We start from the raw sequence: 21,084 nt of genomic DNA, 5'->3' as shown, positions 1-21,084 counted from the left end.
TGGTCTCGCCTAGTCTAATAAAGAACCATGAATGGACGGACTGAACTCAAATTAGGGTTGAAACGATTATACCGAATGATCGAGTACTCGTTTGATAACTCTAACGATCGAGCAATCGTTTAGATTACCGATTACGATTATTTTGCGTTTTTTTTAATTTTTAATTCCATACACGCAGTGCATGCAGCGCAGAATATAGTATAGTACACAGTAGATGTACTAAGTGGACAATCATGCCACATAGCGTTTTTGTGCAAAATTGTGTACATATTTCCACTCTTGGCCATTCCACGTACATGTGTACATATTCCAGGTGCGGCCTCTTAAAGGGGAAGTTAAGGCAAAAATTAAAATTTCACCAGTTGTAGTCTTCGGGGTGCTGAGTCGAATGGTCTTGGTCCGAGGAAGCTGAGACGCTCCCTTCCTACTTGAATCCCAATCGAACTCGCGCACTTCCACCGAAACTGGGTGACTGCGCCCTACGAGATGGGGATTTGTATGCAAAATGTCACTAAAAGCGCCATTTCGTTCTTATAAAAGCACGGATGACCGCGATTGGCCCATATGTTGTAGTCTTTGGGACGCTGAGTCGACTGGTTTTGGTCCGAAAAGGCTGCGATGCAGCGTTCCTCCTTTATTCCCAATCGAACATGGTTGAAGAAGCGGTCACGTGGTCCTGGGTGCCCAAATCACCTAGTCACCACGCCAGCAGGTGACAACTTTCACACCAAGGTTCAACTCGAGTTCAACTCGAGTGACAGGACTGCACCCAAAAAAGGTCAAACAGGCTAGTAAGTTGTACCCTGCAGGCACGGTGACCAGGTGACTGGTGTACGCAGGAGCACGTGACCGCTTCTTCAACCATGTTCGATTGGGAATAAAGGAGGAACGCCGCATCGCAGGCTTTTCGGACCAAAACCAGTCGACTCAGCGTCCCAAAGACTACAACATATGGGCCAATCGCGGTCATCCGTGCTTTTATAAGAACGAAATGGCGCTTTTAGTGACATTTTGCATACAAATCCCCATCTCGTAGGGCGCAGTCACCCAGTTTCGGTGGAAGTGCGCGAGTTCGATTGGGATTCAAGTAGGAAGGGAGCGTCTCAGCTTCCTCGGACCAAGACCATTCGACTCAGCACCCCGAAGACTACAACTGGTGAAATTTTAATTTTTGCCTTAACTTCCCCTTTAAAGATTATAATCGAATAATCGATCGTCATGATAAAGAGTAATCGATTGGGCTAAATGGATGATCGTTTCAGCCCTAATTAAAATGGCAACAACGATTTAGATCCGCTAACATCACTGTTCCACTCTCTAGCATATTTTTGACTATGAGTTTAGATGAGATCATTGTGATTATTATTGCCAGGGTGGAGTCTGCTACAAGATATTTTCTTTTTTCCACTATTTTAAGGGTCACACCGGATTAGGGATCGGAGCCCGGGGGGGGGGGGGGGGGCACTTGGCACGTACATTGTGCGGGTGATCCTTATACCGGGATTTAATTTCCAGTCCAAGGGGGGTCCCCCCGTCGCGTCGGTTTCCGAGGAAGCCGTAATTCTTTTCGCTCCAAACTATTTTTCCGGGGTCCATCTACTCACAAAAAGTCATTTTGCACATCTTTTTGCCCATCCCTGTACAACTGAGTCCAGCTATGTCCGCGCAGCTCGCAGAGTTAGGTGGATCCCTAACCCGGGTTCTACTCTACGGCTCGAGCCATACCAGTTGTACCGCTTCCGACGCCCTTGCATCATGCACTAGGGTACCCTGTAAGAAGGCCTTAAAGGCCTGTGGGGATTGCCCTATCAAAATTGTGATGTCTACAGTACAGTACGCAATCGAGCTATGCCGTTGCTGTGTCATCTTCTATGTGCCATGCGCTGCTTGATGTACCAGCCTGCTATGTCGGATACCATGCATCGACTAGGCGCCAGGTGTGAACTGATGGTGGTGGTGGTGGTGGTGGTGAGAAGGAGAGCTCTGTGCCAGAACTTTGCAGCTTAGAGAGCGTGTGTGGGCAGGGGCGTGTGTTTACCGCCGTATTGCCAGGTGTGTCTTTACCACCATATTCGTCTACAGCATTGGGTAATAAAAATAATAATAATAATTCAAAGGATCAGTCAGGGAAGTGAATTGCCTGAAAAGAGAAGAAGAAAAAACACCAGACCCACCAGGACTCAAACCCGGGACCTTGCTTGTCATGAGCACTGGTTAGAGCATTGCTCATGACAAGCAAGGTCCCGGGTTTGGTCCTGGTGGGTCTGGCGTTTTTTCTTCTTGTTTCAGGCAGTTCTCTTCCCTGACTGATCCTTTGAATTTGAAGTCTCCCAATCCTTCCAAAAAAAAAAAATAATAATAATAATAATACTAAAAAATCATACTTCAGTAATAATGCGCAAAAAGGGTCTAGTCAGCTCACTCAACTGCAAGATTGTCTGAAAGGAAAGTGGGGAATTATAATCGGTAATATTATTCTAGTTCAGAATTGGCAAATCAGTCAAAATTATCATCATCATAATTAGTGGCGTGCACGGGTAGTCGGGTACCCGTGAGGACCTCGGCTAGACGGGGACCGTGCGAATAGTACCCGAAAACCCGAAGTGGCAGATGACATCATGTACAGTGCACGTGTACAAATAATTCACATTATACTCCGCATGTCTACCCAGTATGTAAGGGAAGGGGCCGGGGTGCATTGCGGTCTTACCATAGAAACATTACCCGATCGGGTACCCGTGGAAAACTACCCGGACCCCATACCCAAAGAAAATGCTACCCGACTCAGCCCTAACCATAATGCACATGTCCTCGAACATATCGAAACAAACTGATTTTGTCGTCTTTTGTTGAGGAGTGCAACAATCCAGTACAGGTTACTCGTGATTTCAGGATTGCTTCCATGTCGCCCATTCTCTCCTGTGTACCAGTGAGAGTGTGACAATCACGATCAACTGTGAGATGAATCATGTCATCAGTTTACCAGCATTGACCAAGGGCTGCTCCGGTGTGACTCGGAAGGCTACCAGCATTATGGCCATTCCAACCAAAAACACTGTGCCTTGTACAGTGGGAAAGCCTGGGTCCAGGTTTGGACTACTGGATGAACAGGCAGCGAGTAGGATTTCACTAATCGGAATCGGAATCATAATCATAATATGGAATCCACACCTCGAGCTCCAGAGGACAACCATTCAGACGGCCGCAGCCAATCTTGGCTGAGATGTTGTAGCGACCAGCTGCCAATCTAATACGTTCAGTCTGTATTCGTCCAGAAGCAAGTTCAAGCCGCGTACACACGATGCGTGTGTTGTCATAGAGGCCGGATATTGATATTTCCAGTCCAAGGCTGTCCAGTTGTTCTTGCTTTATTGTGCTGGAGACCGCACTCGCTGGTAGCTCAATAGAGATGCGCAAATGGTCATTGACACAGGCTTGTTTGGGGCACTTCAATGTACCATCAGCAACGTCCAGCACTGTCCCCGCCTTGCTGATGTCATTGAGTAGTGACGAAGTGTCCGTCGTGCCAAACACGATGCCACTGGTGACGCATGGCTCTCTCTCGTCTTCAGCAGCTTTCATGGTTTTGCTGATAGCCGCATCCACCCAGGACCACACACGCAGAAGCTCAACATCGTCCTCAAAAGACTGCAATATGAATGCAGCACTCTCTCCTTTCGACACACAATCCTGAAGTTGATGCAGTTGCTTCTCAAGAGGTTCCAGTTTCTTCAACCTCAGTTGATCCAGCTCATTTAGGAGAGAGTCCTCTCGTTTCTTCACAGCCTCCATAAGTGGCTTGAAGAAATCAGCTACCCTCTCTGAAGCATACTCTGTTTGACTGTGTACCATTCGAATGTTCTTTTCCACAGCTTCTATGGCACTTTTGACAACACCATCACAGTTTGCGGTGCAACTGCTCAGCTTTGTGGAAAGTGTGTCACGGGTGTTTAGTGCAGCACAGGGAATATCCATCACCTTGTGTTCATCTTGTCTGTGTGCTCCAGTATGTATGCACTGCGTACACAACAGCAGATTGCAATCAAAGCAAAACTGCTTCAGCGCTTGGCTCGTGTGTAGAGCACATCTATGCTGGACCACTCTGCCACTGTTGCTGCCACTGCTGCTGCTGCTGCTGATGCTAGCTGACTCAGTCTCTCCTAAAGATTTAGACAGTGGGTTGATCATGTTGACGGTGTGGCCTTTTCCTGATTTCGATCTCACGTGAGCAGTACCATGACACTCACAAAAGTTCACGTCACAAACCTCGCAAATTACTGTAGCAGCTGTTTCATCCCAGCACTCATCACACGAACATTGTATTGGTGGTAAGACACTCGATCCCTGTGGTGCAGCCGCTGCGCTCACCATGCTCACCGCATTGCTTGCTCGGATGACGTTTGGTAGCGATCGCAATGGCTCAACGCCAACAGGCAATGGCGTAGCGGACAAACATTGCGGACATGTTATGCTGCCATCAAATCCCAAGCTGTTCTGCAGGCACGACGCACACAGTGCGTGCAGACACGAAACAAACTTTAGAGTTGTCGCGGACGATCCACATCCACAACCACTGCACTCCACTTCAGTGGACATACTGCACTGCTGATCGAATGATGGACGACTTTTTTACTGCTGTGTTAGCGTAGAAGGACGGTGCTGAGCTCATGTCATGAGCAGAGAGATGAGACGGTCTGGAACAAGCAGAAAATTAATAAAAGTTTCGAAGCTTTTATAATTATTTCTGCTTAGGGTGCGTTTGGTTGGTACGATCTAGAACAGGATCGAACAGCTGGTGCACATGGCGCAGCCTCATGTCAACCAAACGGTACTCCAGAAACATGTTAAACAGAGCACATTTTTTGTGAAAAATATGCCAAACTATTACTTGGTACATGGTGCTTTCTTCAAAATGTGTGGGGTAGCCCGGCTCGTCACCATGGTCACTGTGTACGCGGTACGACGAGTCCAACCCAACACGTGATCATTTGGGACCAAAATCGATGTTCCCACCATGTACCAGGTTTCACTGTGAAAAAGTGAAAATGCTCGGCCTGGAGCAAGCAGGATGAATATGTTCTGGCCAGGGATCGTAAAATACTTTTTATTTTTAATACGACTCCTTGGTTCTGGCCGACCCAGAACAGGTGCAGTCCCATCCAAACGCGCTGTTCTGGTGAATCCTGTTCTAGTTCGTACCAACCAAACGCGCCCTAAGGGGCCGCCGGTGGTCCATTTTTATTATCAATTTTTTTTTAAATGTTATGGCAACAAGCAGGGCCATGGGTAGTACCAAGAGTACATAACCCCCAGGGGGGTTATGTACTCTTGGTAGTACTACAAATAGCGAGTCGTACCCAAACGACTCCCTGGCTGCAAGCTTGCAAGGAGAGTTTCGTTTTGAAAAGATATCAATGCAATGCTCAGTCATGAATTCACCGCGCACATCATGTACGGAATGACATTGTTTCCGTCTGTCTTCAATATCATGGTCTTGGTGCGCTGGCAGAATGATGGACAGATGGTCAGCAGGGAGTAGTGAAAGCGACTTTCTGTACTATGGTACATGGTGGTAGACACCAGCATCCACGCAGCTACACACACGCACGCACGCACACACACGCACGCACACACACACCTCAGACCTGCCCATCGCGGAAGCGATGATAGCGAACAGCTATGTTAGACATAGCAACTAACGTTGTTACTTGTGCTGGGATTACACCATTCAACAGCTTACATTGACCACACACACACACACACACACACACGCACAGAACAGCAGCATTATATGATAGTTTGGTGATTTTTTTAAACACACACACACACACACACACACACACAAGCATACTAGTTGGAAAGTGACCTGCACTTGTTTACAGGGTGGGTAGGAGATACTGCAACCGGACAAGGACATCAGAACAAACACACAGGAGCGGGGCTAAATGTCAGAGAGGCAGGGGATAAAAGGCAAATTGTTAGCAATGGAAATGGGGACGTGGACTGTTCAATGGAGACGAGGACGCGAATTGTTCAGTGTTTAGCAATGGAGATGGTTCGAGAGTGCTGACACAACTCCGACACAGAAAGAATTCAAACGAATCAGAAAGCTGGCGGTGCTGCCTGCGCTGTTAGTGTAGTGCTACTATCACTGGCAAAGCAACAGCAGATCAGCGGGGCCAGATCAACGCCTCTCCGACTCCGCCCTGCTGGGGGTCGAGAGTTTTAACCATGCACAGGTTAGGACGGACGTCACAGTAGGTCACGGCGGACCGTGCTGGTGAGTGCGGCGAAGTACGAGACGCTCACGATAAAGCATGGCGATCAATATGTTCTCTAAGGTGATTTGAAAGGAAAATAAAACCTAAGCGGCGCAATGAGAATAACACACAAGCATAATGAATAGCACAACATGATAGACAAGCTAGGAAAGCAAAGAGCCAACATCAACTTTCCTGCTCTGATTCAGAACTGAGCTGCTCAAGGTGCTCAAGAAGAGAGCTATCGAGAGTCACGTCGAGCATGGACAGGACGAGTTCTTGGCTGAAGCTGGCACGTTGTTGTCGCAGCTCTCGATCCGCTTCATTATCGGGCGCAGCCGGCCGAGCCGAAACATCTTCGAGTGCGCTGTCAACAGAGAACACAAATGAAGGCAACAGAAAAGAGGTTGCCGAAGAGTGGGACAAACCGTTCGTATGACTATGGGATATATATAACTAAATACCAACACACTGTATGGTGTGGGTAGGGTCACCTGTACCAACCCTACATGTATATTGGAGAGAGAGGGAGAGTTCATGTCTGCAACTACAAATATATAGAGCCCTACTCCTGGCGACCATCATCACACAAACTGCACAAGTAATGGCGGTCACGAGGCATGAGCCGCAAGCCAAAACTGATCATGCCTCCCCCCCCCCCCCCCCCCCCCCCCAGCTGTACTGCTGTGGTTTGTAGTGGAATGATGGCAAAGCCCCTGTGACCCAACCCAAGCGGCCACACAACCAAGACGTTTTATTTAGCTTACATTTGTCTACAAGGAAAAAAGAGAACTGAAAAAAAGCCATGATCTCGGAACTACTCGTAGTAGTAGTAGTACTGCTTGACCTAAACCGGAACTAAATCGTACCCGCACGGTACGCAGCGCAGACTGCACGTACAGCAGAACATAACCATGATAACGCGACGCAGCTTGGAAAGCCAGCTAGCTAGCTATGTATGAAACAACGGACCGCAAGCATGACAGCGGGAAATGCAAAGGGCCAGTCGGCAACAGTACACAATGACGATTTATGCTATTGGGTATCATTCATGGCTAGACCTAACACTGTATGCACGTGACATGTCGCCAAGTTATTGTTCTAACCAGAGGAGTAATTGTCACCTTCAGCAGCATGGATCTAAGAGTAAGACTAAGACTGTATTCATCATCACACCTCCACCAGGTGACAAGTCTCTTTACGAGCAAAGACCGGAATACACTCGAAACGCTGTGAAAGGAAAAACCTATAGCATTTAGGAACACAACCTAGAATAATAGAACCACAGAACAAATGAACTACTGCACACCATCAGCTCCACACTCACGGAGCATACCTCCTTGGGGCTCTCAATGTATCTCGATTCCGGAGGCTTCGTCCAACTGGCTGATCATCTTCAGCAATCGGCAGGTCAAAGGCAATGGGCAGTTCGCCATTGCTGCTAGAACTGGCCTCCACCTGGTCGACTTCCGTTGACTCTGACTCAGCCTCGCCTGGATCCATCTTCAACAGATCAACATTCACGATCTTCGTGCCACCGCGACCGTGCGCAACGACGACCGTTGAGGATGCCACCACTGCCTCGACCACCCAACCACGCTCGTAGGGAGGCTGGCGCTTCTGCCGTCGGTCCTGGCGTCGCAACAGTACTGGATCTCCGGGCTGATAGGGACAAGCGACACGAGATCTCGATTCATCGATGGAGTCAGCTTGCGATAACTGGCCGTCTAAATAATCCCACACCCGGGCCGTCTGCATCTTCAGCTTGTCCACCCAAGCGCTCTCAGATAGCTCGCTGCCGGACTTCTCCACCACCAGGCGCTTCGGCTTCCAGCCATACATCGCCTCGGCCGGGCTGATTCGAGTGACACTATGCGGGCGTACACGGTACTTGAATAGCAGCAGATCAAGAGCCGCTTTCCAATCATCCTCTTCCTCCAACACCTTCCGAATCAAAGTGAGGAGCGTACGATTGAACCTCTCTACCGTGCCTTGACTCTGCGGGTGACGAACTGCACCATGCTGCACTCGAACTCCAAACGCCGCAAACAAAGCCGACATGATAGCGTTGACAAACTCGGTGCCGTTGTCGCAGCGCACAATCTCTGGTGGGCCCCACCGGGCACAGATGGACAGAAAGGCATCAGCAACACTTCGTGCATCGTGCCGGGGCAACGGAACGACTTCAGTCCATTTGGTAAATGCGTCCACACACACCAGGACGCAGTGGAACCTGCCATCACGACTGCCGCCGAGCTCCATGGTGTCGATGAACACGGTGTTCCACGGACCAGATGGCATGGCAGACCTCGTAGCTGGAACACTCTCGCCACGCTGCGGACTGGCAACAGCACAGGCCTGACACTTGCCAACAAAGTCCTGGCACTTTGCTGCCATTGAGGGAAAGAAGCACCGGCATTGCAGAAACCGCCAGGTTCCCTCCCAACCGGCGTGTCCAGTCTGAAGATGGGCTGCGCGCAACACTCTCTCCTCCAGAGACTCTGGGACTACTGGAACGACTTCTTCTTCACCAGTCGGCACCTTGAAGCTCCTCATCAGGACACCGTCGGCAACACAGAGTTGATTCTGGATCTTCTTGTAGCCAGCAGCGACAACTTCCTGTTCAGCTGTCTTCGCTGCAATCACCGCTGTGATGGCCGCATCACTTTCCTGTTCGCTGGCTATCTCTTGGAGCGACACAGGGCCAAGAGCAGATGGATCGATGCAGGCACCAGACACGCCGACGTCAAACTCGCCGACGCCTGACTGACCTTTCCAGTACTGGACGAGCTTCTCAGGAACTCTAGTCAGCTCGTCTGCCTTGTTGCTGGCAGATGGAACCCACTCCAGATCAACGCTGAGGTCAGCCGCTTTGATCAAGTCATCGATGATTTGGAGTCGCCGGTGAACCACCACCTTGTTCAGCCCACTGACTTTGATTCGCTTCAAGTGGCCGAAAAGCGAGCTCAGCCAGCCATGAACGGTCTTGGAGTCGGTCAAGACCTTCACCTTGCGCACATTCCACTCAACCGCCAAACTCAGGCCCTTGATGACCGCCTCGAGCTCTGATAGGTTGATGTGGCGAGTGTCGTTCTTCAGTCTCAGCCAGCATTGGTCCTCTACCACTCGGCCGTCGACTTCCAGGGCCACGCCATAGGCGATACTCGAGGCATCACACCAGATCTTCCAGGAGTGTTCCTCGCCGCTTGGAACGCTCCAAGCACCATGAACTGGGTCTTCCTTCAGCACCCGAGCCATGACGTCACGACACAACACCTGCAACTCTTCTGGAACCGGCTCATCCCATGCATCAGTCAGACAGGCCAAACGACGGAGCCAGCTTGACATCGGCCGCAGCCAGCGACACACAGGATAATGCGCCGTCAGGGCGCCACACCAGCGAAAGATGCTACGCTTCGTCAGCACAGCAGGAATATCAATGGATGTCGGGTCACGACGATCCCATCGCAGCTGGTCTCCCTCAGCATCAATCTTCAGGCCAAGCACGCACGCCTCCTCAAGCTTCACAGGCGGCTTCGTTGGTAGACCATACCGTTGCAGAGAGGCAGCCAGCTCCTTGGTCTGATGGCGTGGTGTCAGGATGTCATCCACATAGTTGTCAGTTGCCGGAAAGTCCTTCGTAACCCACCGGACAATAGCATCCATGACTTTTGGTGCGATTGAAAGGCCGAACCCCATGCGCTGCATGACAAACTTCTGACCTTTCCAAGCCACCACCTGAAACCGCTGCAAGGCAGGCTGTACACGCACGTTCAGGAAGGCCTTCCGAATATCCAGGATATCCATAGCATCGCCGCACTGGCGCCATTTCCGAAGCTTCTCTTCACATGCTGGTGCATCCAGGCCCGGATGAGACACAATGAGACTGTTCAGCGCGCGATAATCCAGACAGGGGCGGACCGGAGTGGACACTTTGTGCTCTTGACACACTGCCAGCAGAGGCAAAACACCGCCAATCTCGCCGTGCGAGCCTTCGTCATAAGGAACTAGCCATCCTTGATCAATCCAGTTTTGGACCTCGGTGACGAACTTCACCTCCTGATCATCCGATAATCCTTGGCGGGAATACTCGCCGATGCCTGTACCGATAGGTGAACTTGGAGCAGCTCCGTCGCACCATTTCCAAGTGACTTCCCAGAAGCCTTTCTCGGGGTCGAACATCACTTCACAGTCACTCATCTCCAACGTGACCTTGTCTCCATCCTGTCGGACCTGAACGTGGCGTGGCAAGTGCTCTTCATTGCTGATCTTACTCTCGACTGCAGCCACGACTGGCCTCGTTCCGAACACAGCACCAGTTAGCTGGCCGTCACTCTCTGAATACTCCAGAGCAACACCACCGGCCGATGAGATCACGTCAAGACCAATCAGCATGTCAGAGCGAACCACGTCCAGAGAATCAACTACCAGAAACTTGGCCTTGATTTTCGGCAGGTACACATTGTTGTCATCACGGGAGACAGTCAGCTCCACAGTGCCAGTGATATCGAGTGAGTTGCCGTTAATAGCCGTGATCATGTCCTCACCCGACGGCTTGCAGACAGGCACAGACAGTGTACGCACCGCAGCAGAAGACACTAGGGAGCGACTCGAGCAAGAGTCAATGGCTGCCTTCAGCCTGGTCCGCTCTCCATTGACCGACACGAAGACTTTCGGCAGGCCACCACGACGCCTGGCAACGAGGGCAAGACATGCATCATCTTCGCACTCTGCAGCAGCGACATCTGGTGATACTGCAAATGCATTGGCACCTGCACCAGGATTCCTGCCACTCACTTGTCCTTCGGATTTGGCCTCAGGACAGTGCCTCTTGATGTGACCAAATCGCTTACATCTGAAACACTGCACCTTCTTCTTCTTGGGGCAGTCCCTCCTCAGGTGGCCAGTTTCTCCGCACAGGTAGCATACTCTGCTGTCTCCTGGCTCAGGTCCTACGGCAGACGCGCTGACACCAGGCTCATCCGCCACTGCAAGGAGAGCACGTGCTTGCTTCGTCAGCTGTGTCATCGTGGGATCCCCACTAGCCGCCGCACTGAGGCGCAGCTGATTTGCAAATCGACGAGGCAGACCTGACAAGAACTGCTCGACGAGCACCGGGTCTTTTCCATCTGCTGCTTCCTTGTGGCCACTACGCGTCAACAAAAGGCGCAAGTCAGATGCATAAACATCAACAGTTTCATCTTCCCGCTTCCGACGTCGCACAAACTGGGAGTACGCCTCCCTCGACGAGCAGGCGAACGACTCCTCAAGCCGTGCCTTCACCTTATCCTCGTCCTCCTGATCCGCAGTAGCCATTTGTCTCCACACCGTAAAGGCATCGCCAGATAGATACAGAGGCACATGCGCCATTCGCTCCTTGCCTGTGCTCCATTTCTGAATTTTTCCCACGACCTGGAACTTCTGCCAGAACTCTTCCAAGTCCTCCTGGCCACTAAATGCGCGCAACGCGCCTTCTGCTTTCGCCATCCTTAGTTCCTCCCCGCAGTCCCGGGTTTCGGCACCAGAAACTGTAGTGGAATGATGGCAAAGCCCCTGTGACCCAACCCAAGCGGCCACACAACCAAGACGTTTTATTTAGCTTACATTTGTCTACAAGGAAAAAAGAGAACTGAAAAAAAGCCATGATCTCGGAACTACTCGTAGTAGTAGTAGTACTGCTTGACCTAAACCGGAACTAAATCGTACCCGCACGGTACGCAGCGCAGACTGCACGTACAGCAGAACATAACCATGATAACGCGACGTAGCTTGGAAAGCCAGCTAGCTAGCTATGTATGAAACAACGGACCGCAAGCATGACAGCGGGAAATGCAAAGGGCCAGTCGGCAACAGTACACAATGACGATTTATGCTATTGGGTATCATTCATGGCTAGACCTAACACTGTATGCACGTGACATGTCGCCAAGTTATTGTTCTAACCAGAGGAGTAATTGTCACCTTCAACAGCATGGATCTAAGAGTAAGACTAAGACTGTATTCATCATCAGGTTCGAACAGAACAATTCTTCCTTTCGCCAGGCAAACCGCTCGTCTATTTCTGAAGGTTTCTGACACCAGTAACACAGATATACTTTATACTGGCAGATTGATGTGCTTGCTGGAGTGCCAGGCGTGTCAAAATTAGCGGTCATATAGGAGCAAAAATGTTCCCCTGCCAGGGGTGAAAAAGTAACAGTATGCGAAGGCAACAGATCACATAGGTTCAGTCCACTACAGCTGGATATGTTCCTTCGCAGTGGGAGACACCTGTGCACACGACAGTGAGTCGGCCCGGATGAGAGCCGTCAGCAACACACCGGGGCCGTGAGCGTTCCTGCACTGGCGAAACATTTTCGCTATTTCCCAAATCAACGGTTCAGTAGCGCGAAAATTTCGGTAAACCAGTTTTCCAGATCCAAAAATACATGTTGCACACTGTGTGCTTGTTGAATTTTAGGCGGCGTTTCGGTTTAGGTAACAATTTCCTCGGATGGTGAGCCAATTAAATTATGGTGACTGTATAAGATCTGGTTACGTTGGTGGACAGTTAGTCATAACTCGTAACATTTCGTCCTTCTCCTTTTTCACCATAAAAATGTCCTGTACCGAAAATAAATCTCCACCGAAAATTTCCAGTTTGACAGTAGTCACCGTGGCACTCACTTTTTACCTCGCCATCGCAATGCCTGTACCTATGGTGAAGTAAAATAAAGGTAACATAACATAACTCACCTATCCAGAATGAACTCTCCGGTCGGTGCGTTAGCGCCCATCAGGCACTCCCACTGGCTTTGCAGACCACTGGATGCGGACTGCTGAGAGGAAGGAACGCCTCTGCCCTGCGACATACCACCGCTGCTGCCACCACCACCACCGGCCATAGAGTAGAACCGCTTGGCGTTGGACCGCTCAAGGCGCTCAAGACGCCGCTGTTCACTGGCGCTTGTCGGCGCTCCCTCCGTGCCGTTGCCCGATAGCAAGACGTACTGGCCGCCGGACGATACTGTACATGTACATGGGAACACACACACACATCATGTACCACACACACACACACACACACACAAAAGAGGAGGTGAGCAAGGAAGGGCGCTAGTATCTACTCACAGCCCATGGCTGCCTCCACCGCATGTGGCGGGCTCAAAGAACGAAAAGCAATCACTTGTACCAAGAGTACACAACCTCAGGTTACGCTCCTTCCCCTTGGCTTGGCCGAGCACTCTTTCTGGTTAGTGTCAAAGCTACCCTACCTGCCCTCGTGCAGAGCTCACCGTGTTTCTCGCAGCTAGAGCACTTTGACTTTCATGCTTTGAGCCGATTACAAAAAAAAACACTTGGTTGTACACTGGATTTCATTGTGATCGGTGCGGCCAGTGACTCTGAGCTCCGCTGAGGAGAGCTAAAAAAGGTCGAAACCGCTAGCTGTCCGGAGATTGAGTAAGCCCCAAGTTATGTACTCTTGCTTGCACATGTACAGTAGAGCCCTGAGACGACGTACACCCACGGCCCGGGGAGCAGGAAAGTGCACTTAGTATACAATGTACTTCTTGTCCCAACACACTTTCAAGTATGAATTAAACGCCCGTGCTCCGGAAAATGTCCATACTAGGCAAGAGTACGTCTTATCAGAGTGCCGGGAGCCGATTCCTCGGTCCAATAGAGTGCTCAATACTCACGGCCGAGTCCTACGGTCCAATAGAGCGCTCAATACTCACTTGAGCAGAGCTATACCACACTAGATACTCTAACTTTATCAGAGCACGCACTCGGTGGGTTACACTGCACATGTACATGGGAGCATCGCAGCTACAGGCAGTTCTAACAAACGCAACAATAACATACTTGCAAGCAAACGGCCATCAGAGGATGCTGCACGGATAGAGCGGAGGAAATAGTACAAGAAAATAGAGTAAGCCATGTACACATGGGCAGCCCCAGACTACTGTAAAACATGTAATTTTAGGTGCATTAAAAAATCGGTGCCAGAGGCCTGCCAGGTTTCAGGTGTAATGTAGGATTAGGTGAGCAGCGTTCCCATCACATACAGTGCATACTCTAGTGGCTTTTAGGTGTAATTTAAATTCAGGTGCCTGGTTTCTCTACCGAAATCACCAAAATTAAAGTTACACCGAAAACGACCTGTTTTACAGTGTACACCACATACAGTTACAGCTAACAAACAGAGCAGAGCCTCTCAGATAGAGATGCAATGGGGGACAAGACGAGAAACGTACTGTACGAATCGAAAACCAAGATGGCCGTGATATAATAGGTGGAACCAAGTTTTGGCAGTTTACACGGGAAGATACCTCCAGATGGGCACCACAAGAGCACACGCTGTTTCTCCTTCAATGATCAAGATGCCTGCTGGTTTTAGTGTTGACATACATAGAAATACCCGTCTTGCATAGAAGCCTGCAAAATTTCGCCAAGAAAGTCATAGAAGCCGCGGCTTTTATACAAGACTTCACAGTATGTTAAGCCCCACTTTTCAATGATCCAGCAGGCATGTTGATCGTTGAAGGTATTCACGCACTGTCAAACTGTTTGGGACTGTTGAAACAAATAATGTACATGTACCAGCGGCGGATCCAGCGATCTCTACAGGGGGGGTTCCAGTATAGTCAAAACTGAATAGCTGATACTCAGACCCTGTGATTTGAGGCGAGCGATCGCTCTCGCGCGCCATCGCGCGCCTTATTTTCTTGGAAGGTGCACTTTTTGTCGCGCGCCTGAAACTATTTTTGGCTGCATGTACGCTTTTCGGAGTGCAGCGCAACTACTACTGTACTATGACTAGTACGAGTGTATGGTGTCAAGTGTACTCATCGATCCGTGCGCAGGCCGGAACTATGCCCGCTCGCGCTGTTATGAAACAGACTAGACAGTGAGTTAGTCATGTGTAGTGACATGCACAGTACTGAGTAGGCAAGTTCACTGCACGTAGATCTACACTGTGAGTGTGACACAGGCACTGCACTGGCGCGCCCAGCTAGCCTGGCATGACCTCGGGGCATTTCACACGTCTGGATGAATGATTGCGGCTTGAACTAGTCAGAGCTGTGCCGCGTAGATCTACCACCACTCATGAAACACTCCAGTTCAACGGGTTTTACGGACCCCTGCATGCAGCGCAGGGGTCCGTACAACCCTCTGAACTAGCGCCTGGCGGGTCCGAGTAGCAAGATAGACCGCAGTCTGACATAGACTAGTAGTTCTGGTAGTTCTGCTAGTGCATGCGTTGCAAGTAAATGCACCCAAATGGCGCTTTCGTCCTCTTACTCTTAGAATAAAAGGCCAATTGGTCAACTGGAGTTGATCATACCAGTTGTTTTCTTTCCTTGCGACATGATCCCTTGCTGGTGATCTCCTGCTGCTGCTAGCAGTAGAAATGTCGAAAGGGAACAGTGTGCAGTTGTCCACTTTCCTCAGCTGGAAAGTAGATGAGGACATAGGCTTCAACTCGGTGAAGAAGGAAGGTAAAGAGCTGGTCGTGAAAGTGTGGTGCAAGTCGTGTGCGAAGTATTCTGACGTTATCCGGAGCGACTCTATGGCTGAGAGGTCAAGCGAAGGTCGATGCGTTGAGGTTTGTGGAGGGATCGGACTAGTGACGAAGCACGCTGTCACTCGACATTTGTCTGGACAGGTAAGTGGTCAATTCAATGTCGAAAGTAAAGTCGATCGGACTCGCGACCATTCTCCTTGTTTTCTTCGCTTGTTGTCATGTAGGCGCATAGCATCGGAGTGAGCCGTGCGAAGCTATTGGGTGACACCGACGAATCATCGTCGACGTCTGCATCAGGGAGCAAGGCAACACAAGCGCCTTAGCAGCCACGCATCCACACAGCTATTCTAGTCCAAGCGGAGGACGCATACGAAAAGCTCTTCCACACTGCATATTTAATGGCAGTTAACGGCCCACCGCTGTCATCTTTCAAGACAATGGTGGAAATTCAGAAAGCATCCAGAATTTTTTCTCTAAAAAATGATATCAATAATGTGCTGTGTTTTTGGAGTGAGAATTTTTGGATCACTCTCCTACAGCTCGCCTGACACAGGCGAGGAGAGCGATAGATCACTCGCCACCTATTTTCAAATCACAGGGTCTGTGATACATATACATGGACGCGCATATGGTTGCCATTTTACGAAATTTCAGGGGTTCTGTGGAACCCCTCCTGGATCCGCCCCTTTGTACAGCAGGTGCCTAGCACAGGGGACATGTCCCCCCCCCCCCCTACCCCACCCCAAGCCTTGCATACAATGTGTACAAGATCAGCACACTGAGTAGTCAAGGCCAGCATAAGCAGACGCCTTCAAGTGCATGCTGCTCCATGCCATAGTGCATAAACATCAACAGCAGGAGCAACACGCGCCTGTGAAGATAGCCACTACCACCACCAATAAACATACACACGAGCACCTACAGACCGATACCACCCACTCTAGCACAGCGTGCACTCACCTGACGTAGGCTGCTCGCCATGTGACATCTGCGTGATGAAGTCCACCAAGTCCTGGCTGATATTGTCCTGCGCCGGCTGTGTAGACGAACCAGCAGAACCCGTGCCACCGCCACCACTACCAAGACTAGGCTGCAGTAATGACACGGGAACGGCAGAGTCCAAGGCCATCGGTGGGGGTGAGTACTGCGGAGAGGCGCCCCACGCCGCAGAGGAGGCGCCGCCACTGCCTGCATTGCGAATTGACTCCGAGCCACCGAATGCCTGCGGCTGGGAGCGACTCAGCGAGGCATAGCTGAACGGCGATCGTCCCAGTGAGCTGGCAGGGGTGGCGGATGATGTGCCAGAGGCAGCTCGGGCTTGCAACATGCGGCGGATGTGAGATGGATACGACATGCCCTCGCCCTCCTGTGCGCCACATGCAAATCAGTTAAGGAACTTCACAATGCTCAGATGCTGTTCCAATGCATCCTTTTTTTAAATTGACAGACACACCTGACAGTGGCTTCGCTTGATACGTCACTATGGCAAAGCCCCCCCCTCCCCACACACCTTCCCTGACACGCCACCTTAATTGCATGCATCTCATGGACTCCGTGCGCGCTACTCAGGATTTAGTGGAGAGAGTAGCAAGAATCCCGGTGGTGGTGGCATTGGCGAGGGCAAGTTGAGCACTCGTACCAAAAGTTCCAAAACCCATGCAATATTCGCCAGATGCTAAATGCACTTGCAGGTGGGCTTTCAAATTTCTCTCCTCCTACCATGGTGCTGCAGTGTGGTGAGCGCGTAGATGGGATCAAAGAAATTTCACACCTACCCCCCCCCCCCCCCCCCCCCTAAACACAGACACAGACAGAATATCTGAGGATACATGCGCATTGTCCGTCTGCTGCTGACGAGAACGATGGTCCATAGCCAGATGTGCTACCAGGCTGTCCGTTGTCGTGTTAGGATCCCAACCTGGAAGGGTTGCACACAATGGACATACCTGCACAAACACACAAACACACACACATGCACACAAACACCCAGACACACACATACACACACAAACACCCAGACACAGAAATGCTAGTCAAACCGGTGCATCCGAAGGCTTTAACCTGCCCTATCTCTCGACGCATCAAACAAGGCCACCGGAAGGTATTTCGGGTGCCACGGTCAACCTTTGGACGTGCACCAGGAGCATCCTTGATCTCACCCTGACCATCATGTAATCATACAACTATGCTGCCTGATGATCGTGACTACTTCAAGTGTGCGAAGCTCGGAGTTGCAGCACAGCTTCCCCCCTCCCTCTCCCTCGTGCAAACTAAATACTAGCAATTCATGAATTCAAGGGGTACCTGGCGCACAGAGTGCCGGATTTCCCCGATTATAGGTCGCACTCGATTGTAAATCGCACCCCCATTTCCAGGACCATGTCATATCGTTTTGACATATTCACTTCAGTAGTAAGTCATGCTCGATAATAAGTCGCACCCCTTGGTGTTGGCCCTGAAGTTAAGTGTAAAAAGGTGCGACTTATATTCGGGGAATTACGGTAGAGCGGTCAATACCGTAGTGACCGCAGCCCTGTCAAAGTGTATCTTCAAAGAGCGAGACCAGAGAATTACAAACTAACACGGCGGTGGTCAATTGTTTTAACCAAAGAGAAGCGGATGCCTCCACCCCCCTCCTCACCCCTTACAGCTGCCGCGGATTTCACCCGACTTCTTTCCTGCACTCAACCGGACGAAAGCGCCCCAGTAAATCAACAGCCACAAAAAATTCCCAACTCAGCTTGCTTCCCCTACCTGTCTTCACGTTAGCCTGGGCACAGTATTCAGTTCGGATTGTGAACGGCCAATGGATATGTTATTTATCAGGCCCGCCGGAACCGGTCTGGTTGGTCAGGTTATCACCGGGCCAACCTTTTTGACTCTGATGATCTACACCTAGTAGTGAAACCGGTCAGCCAAAAGTAAACTTTCAAAGAATGTCACACTTGTTTGTGCAGTTTGTGTCGGGGGTATCACTTCATTAAGAATTGTGTTTCCTACTTTCGAGGGCATGTGTACCCACTACATGTACATTATTATAATATATTTATCATAAACAAAGTGTGAAAGGCCATAAAACTACCGGACCAATCAAAAACTGCTTCCGGCGGTCCTGTTTATGCTCCCCCCATCAATGCTGGGGCCTCTTTATTGGCTACTGGTGTGGCTGCATGTTTCGCCTGATGCTTCATGACCAGAGAGAGAGGGAGAGGTAGAGGGAGTGAGAGGGAGAGAGAGAGAGGGAGAGAGAGAGAGAGAGGGGGGCAGACAGACAGAGAGAGACAGAGAGAGAGACAGAGAGGGAGAGGCACTGTGCTTGGTAGCCAGTGCAGGCAGAACAACAGTGCACACATGCATTGCACGTGTGCGAAAAACAAACCAGCAAACCAAACGCACTGCCACGTACCACTTCCTTGCTGGCGTTGTCATGCTCAGTGACGACGTGCTCCTGTAGGCGACGCTCAGTGAAGCCCATTTGGCCGCACAACGGACACGTGAAGCACTGAGCACGCTCATAGCTAATCGTATCACCACCAAAGTAGACTTCTGTGATGCGATAAAAGCAGACAATAGACGCAACACGCATCAAATGGATTCGGAACTTTTGTTGTTCAAAAAGCTACGTCAAATGTGTGGGATGTCATAAAGGGGAGTAGTACGCCTGGCGTAAGGGGAGTAGTACGCCTGGCGTAGCCAGGGTCCAGTCACTTTTATTCCCGTAGCTATACAGAAGAGTCAAATGTTACGAATAGTAGTAGCGCCTGGCGCCAGCCAGGGTCCACAGCGCTTAAATTGGTATCGACGTGTATGTGTGCTGTGCATATTGGCATGTCACGTGCCAGGGCGCATACATGTAGTGTTCACACGCGACACGTGACTAAGCACCAGATTAGCCGAATAAACCGTCCGTATGAGGGCCTAGATGAAGAACAAGCGAGCATAGCGAGGGTCCGAAGCTGGCTGTGCGCACGTGTGTGTGCATGGATGTGTGTGTGTGTGTGTGTGTGTGTGTGTGTGTGTGTGTGTGTGTGTGTGTGTGTGTGTGTGTGTGTGTGTGTGTGTGTGTGATTACACAAGAATTAATCTAGCCAGAAGCGGTCCATGTGCTAGTGAAGCTTGTATCAGACCCACTCTGATTTAGCCACCCACACTAGTAGCAAGTATTACCTTCACTGGGGGCAGGGGTAACTGCAGTTGGATCCCTGGACGGATACCCTGATGCCGTCAAATCCTTTTTCTGCACCTTGTCCTCACCCACTTACTGAGGTGTGGTGAGCCCATAAGTGGGATCATTAAGTCCACCCAGAGTTTTGGGGATTTCAGAGGGCGTCGGCCGTTGGGGGGTTCAATAGCCAATTGAGTCATCTGTCCAAGATTCCTTTTGAGTCTCTCTCCCATCTCCCGGGAAGACCCACGTGACCAGTTTTGGCAGTGAGCAACAAGTACAAGTGTGTGCGTGTGTGTGTGCATGAGTGGACGGGGCATTGTTCGTTGCAACGGTATGACTGAATGCCAGTTTCTGGTTGTGATCTGAAGCACTGTTCTGAATAGCGAGTCCCCTACCTGGCAACATGCTTTCTTTGTCATACCGTAAAGTTGCGGGTAGAAGCCGGCGTCGCACAGAAGCCGAAACATCGTGCGGGCTTATTGCGTACAAGCCTGTCGTGCATACAAGCCAAGTCACAGCGAGTCGCGTGCGAAGCCGTGCATGCCAATCGAGTACATGTACCAGAGTACGGTACCCGCTGGGTGCATGGCTTCTATGGAACCACTTGTCACGATCTCCACGTGCACCACGTGTTGACTCCAAAGTGTGTCAAGCTTGCAAGAACTGTTTGTAGTTTGTCTTCCAGGATCCACCATGCCTGCCGAGAACTCTGGCAAACGAACAAATTACAGCTTGACTTTCAAGCTAGCCGTAGCAAAGTCAGCGAACAGCTCGTCGAATGCTGTCGCCGCTCGCACTCATGAAGTTGACGAGAGCATGGTCCGCAGGTGAAGGCGAACTGAAGCGGGTTTGCTTGCCCAAGAGAAAGGTGAAGCGTATCGCGCAGGCAAGGTTGCCTGGAGGTGGTGGATCCTTGAAGTTTGCAGAGTTGGAAACCGCAGTCTTCGAGTGGATTGTTGGTGAACGCCAGCAGCGACGACGAGTGACTCGCAAATCCATCCGGGAAAAACCAAGTTACTCCATACCGAGATGGCGATTGAGGAGCCTTTTGAGGCAAGCTCGGACTGGTCACCAGGTGCAAAAACTTGTTCATTCCACATCAGCTGGCCACTCGAATCCAAACTCATGAGAGTGCAAAGGTGCCAGAG

General features: G+C 50.5%; 1 protein-coding gene across 2 annotated transcripts; it reads right to left on the bottom strand.

Annotated features, from left to right (window-relative positions):
• Positions 1–5,667: 5,667 nt before the first annotated feature.
• Positions 5,668–19,687, bottom strand: LOC135830809 (E3 ubiquitin-protein ligase KCMF1-like). Of its 2 annotated transcripts, XM_065343019.1 has the most exons (6): positions 19,175–19,687; positions 17,598–17,714; positions 16,729–17,134; positions 14,106–14,132; positions 12,996–13,266; positions 5,668–6,627 (listed from the first exon to the last, which is right to left on the bottom strand). In XM_065343019.1, exons 1-6 carry the CDS (start codon positions 19,352–19,354, stop codon positions 6,447–6,449), a joined length of 1,182 nt encoding a protein of 393 aa, XP_065199091.1. In that variant the 5' UTR covers positions 19,355–19,687; the 3' UTR covers positions 5,668–6,446. The 2 variants fall into 2 exon arrangements, with proteins under 2 accessions (XP_065199091.1, XP_065199092.1); XM_065343020.1 differs by lacking the exon at positions 14,106–14,132.
• Between the last annotated feature and the right edge of the window lie 1,397 nt (positions 19,688–21,084).

Source organism: Sycon ciliatum, unplaced genomic scaffold, assembly GCF_964019385.1.
Source record: "Sycon ciliatum unplaced genomic scaffold, ocSycCili1.1 SCAFFOLD_1897, whole genome shotgun sequence".
Classification (NCBI taxonomy): domain Eukaryota; kingdom Metazoa; phylum Porifera; class Calcarea; order Leucosolenida; family Sycettidae; genus Sycon; species Sycon ciliatum.
This window is presented reverse-complemented; position numbering and strand designations above follow the sequence as displayed.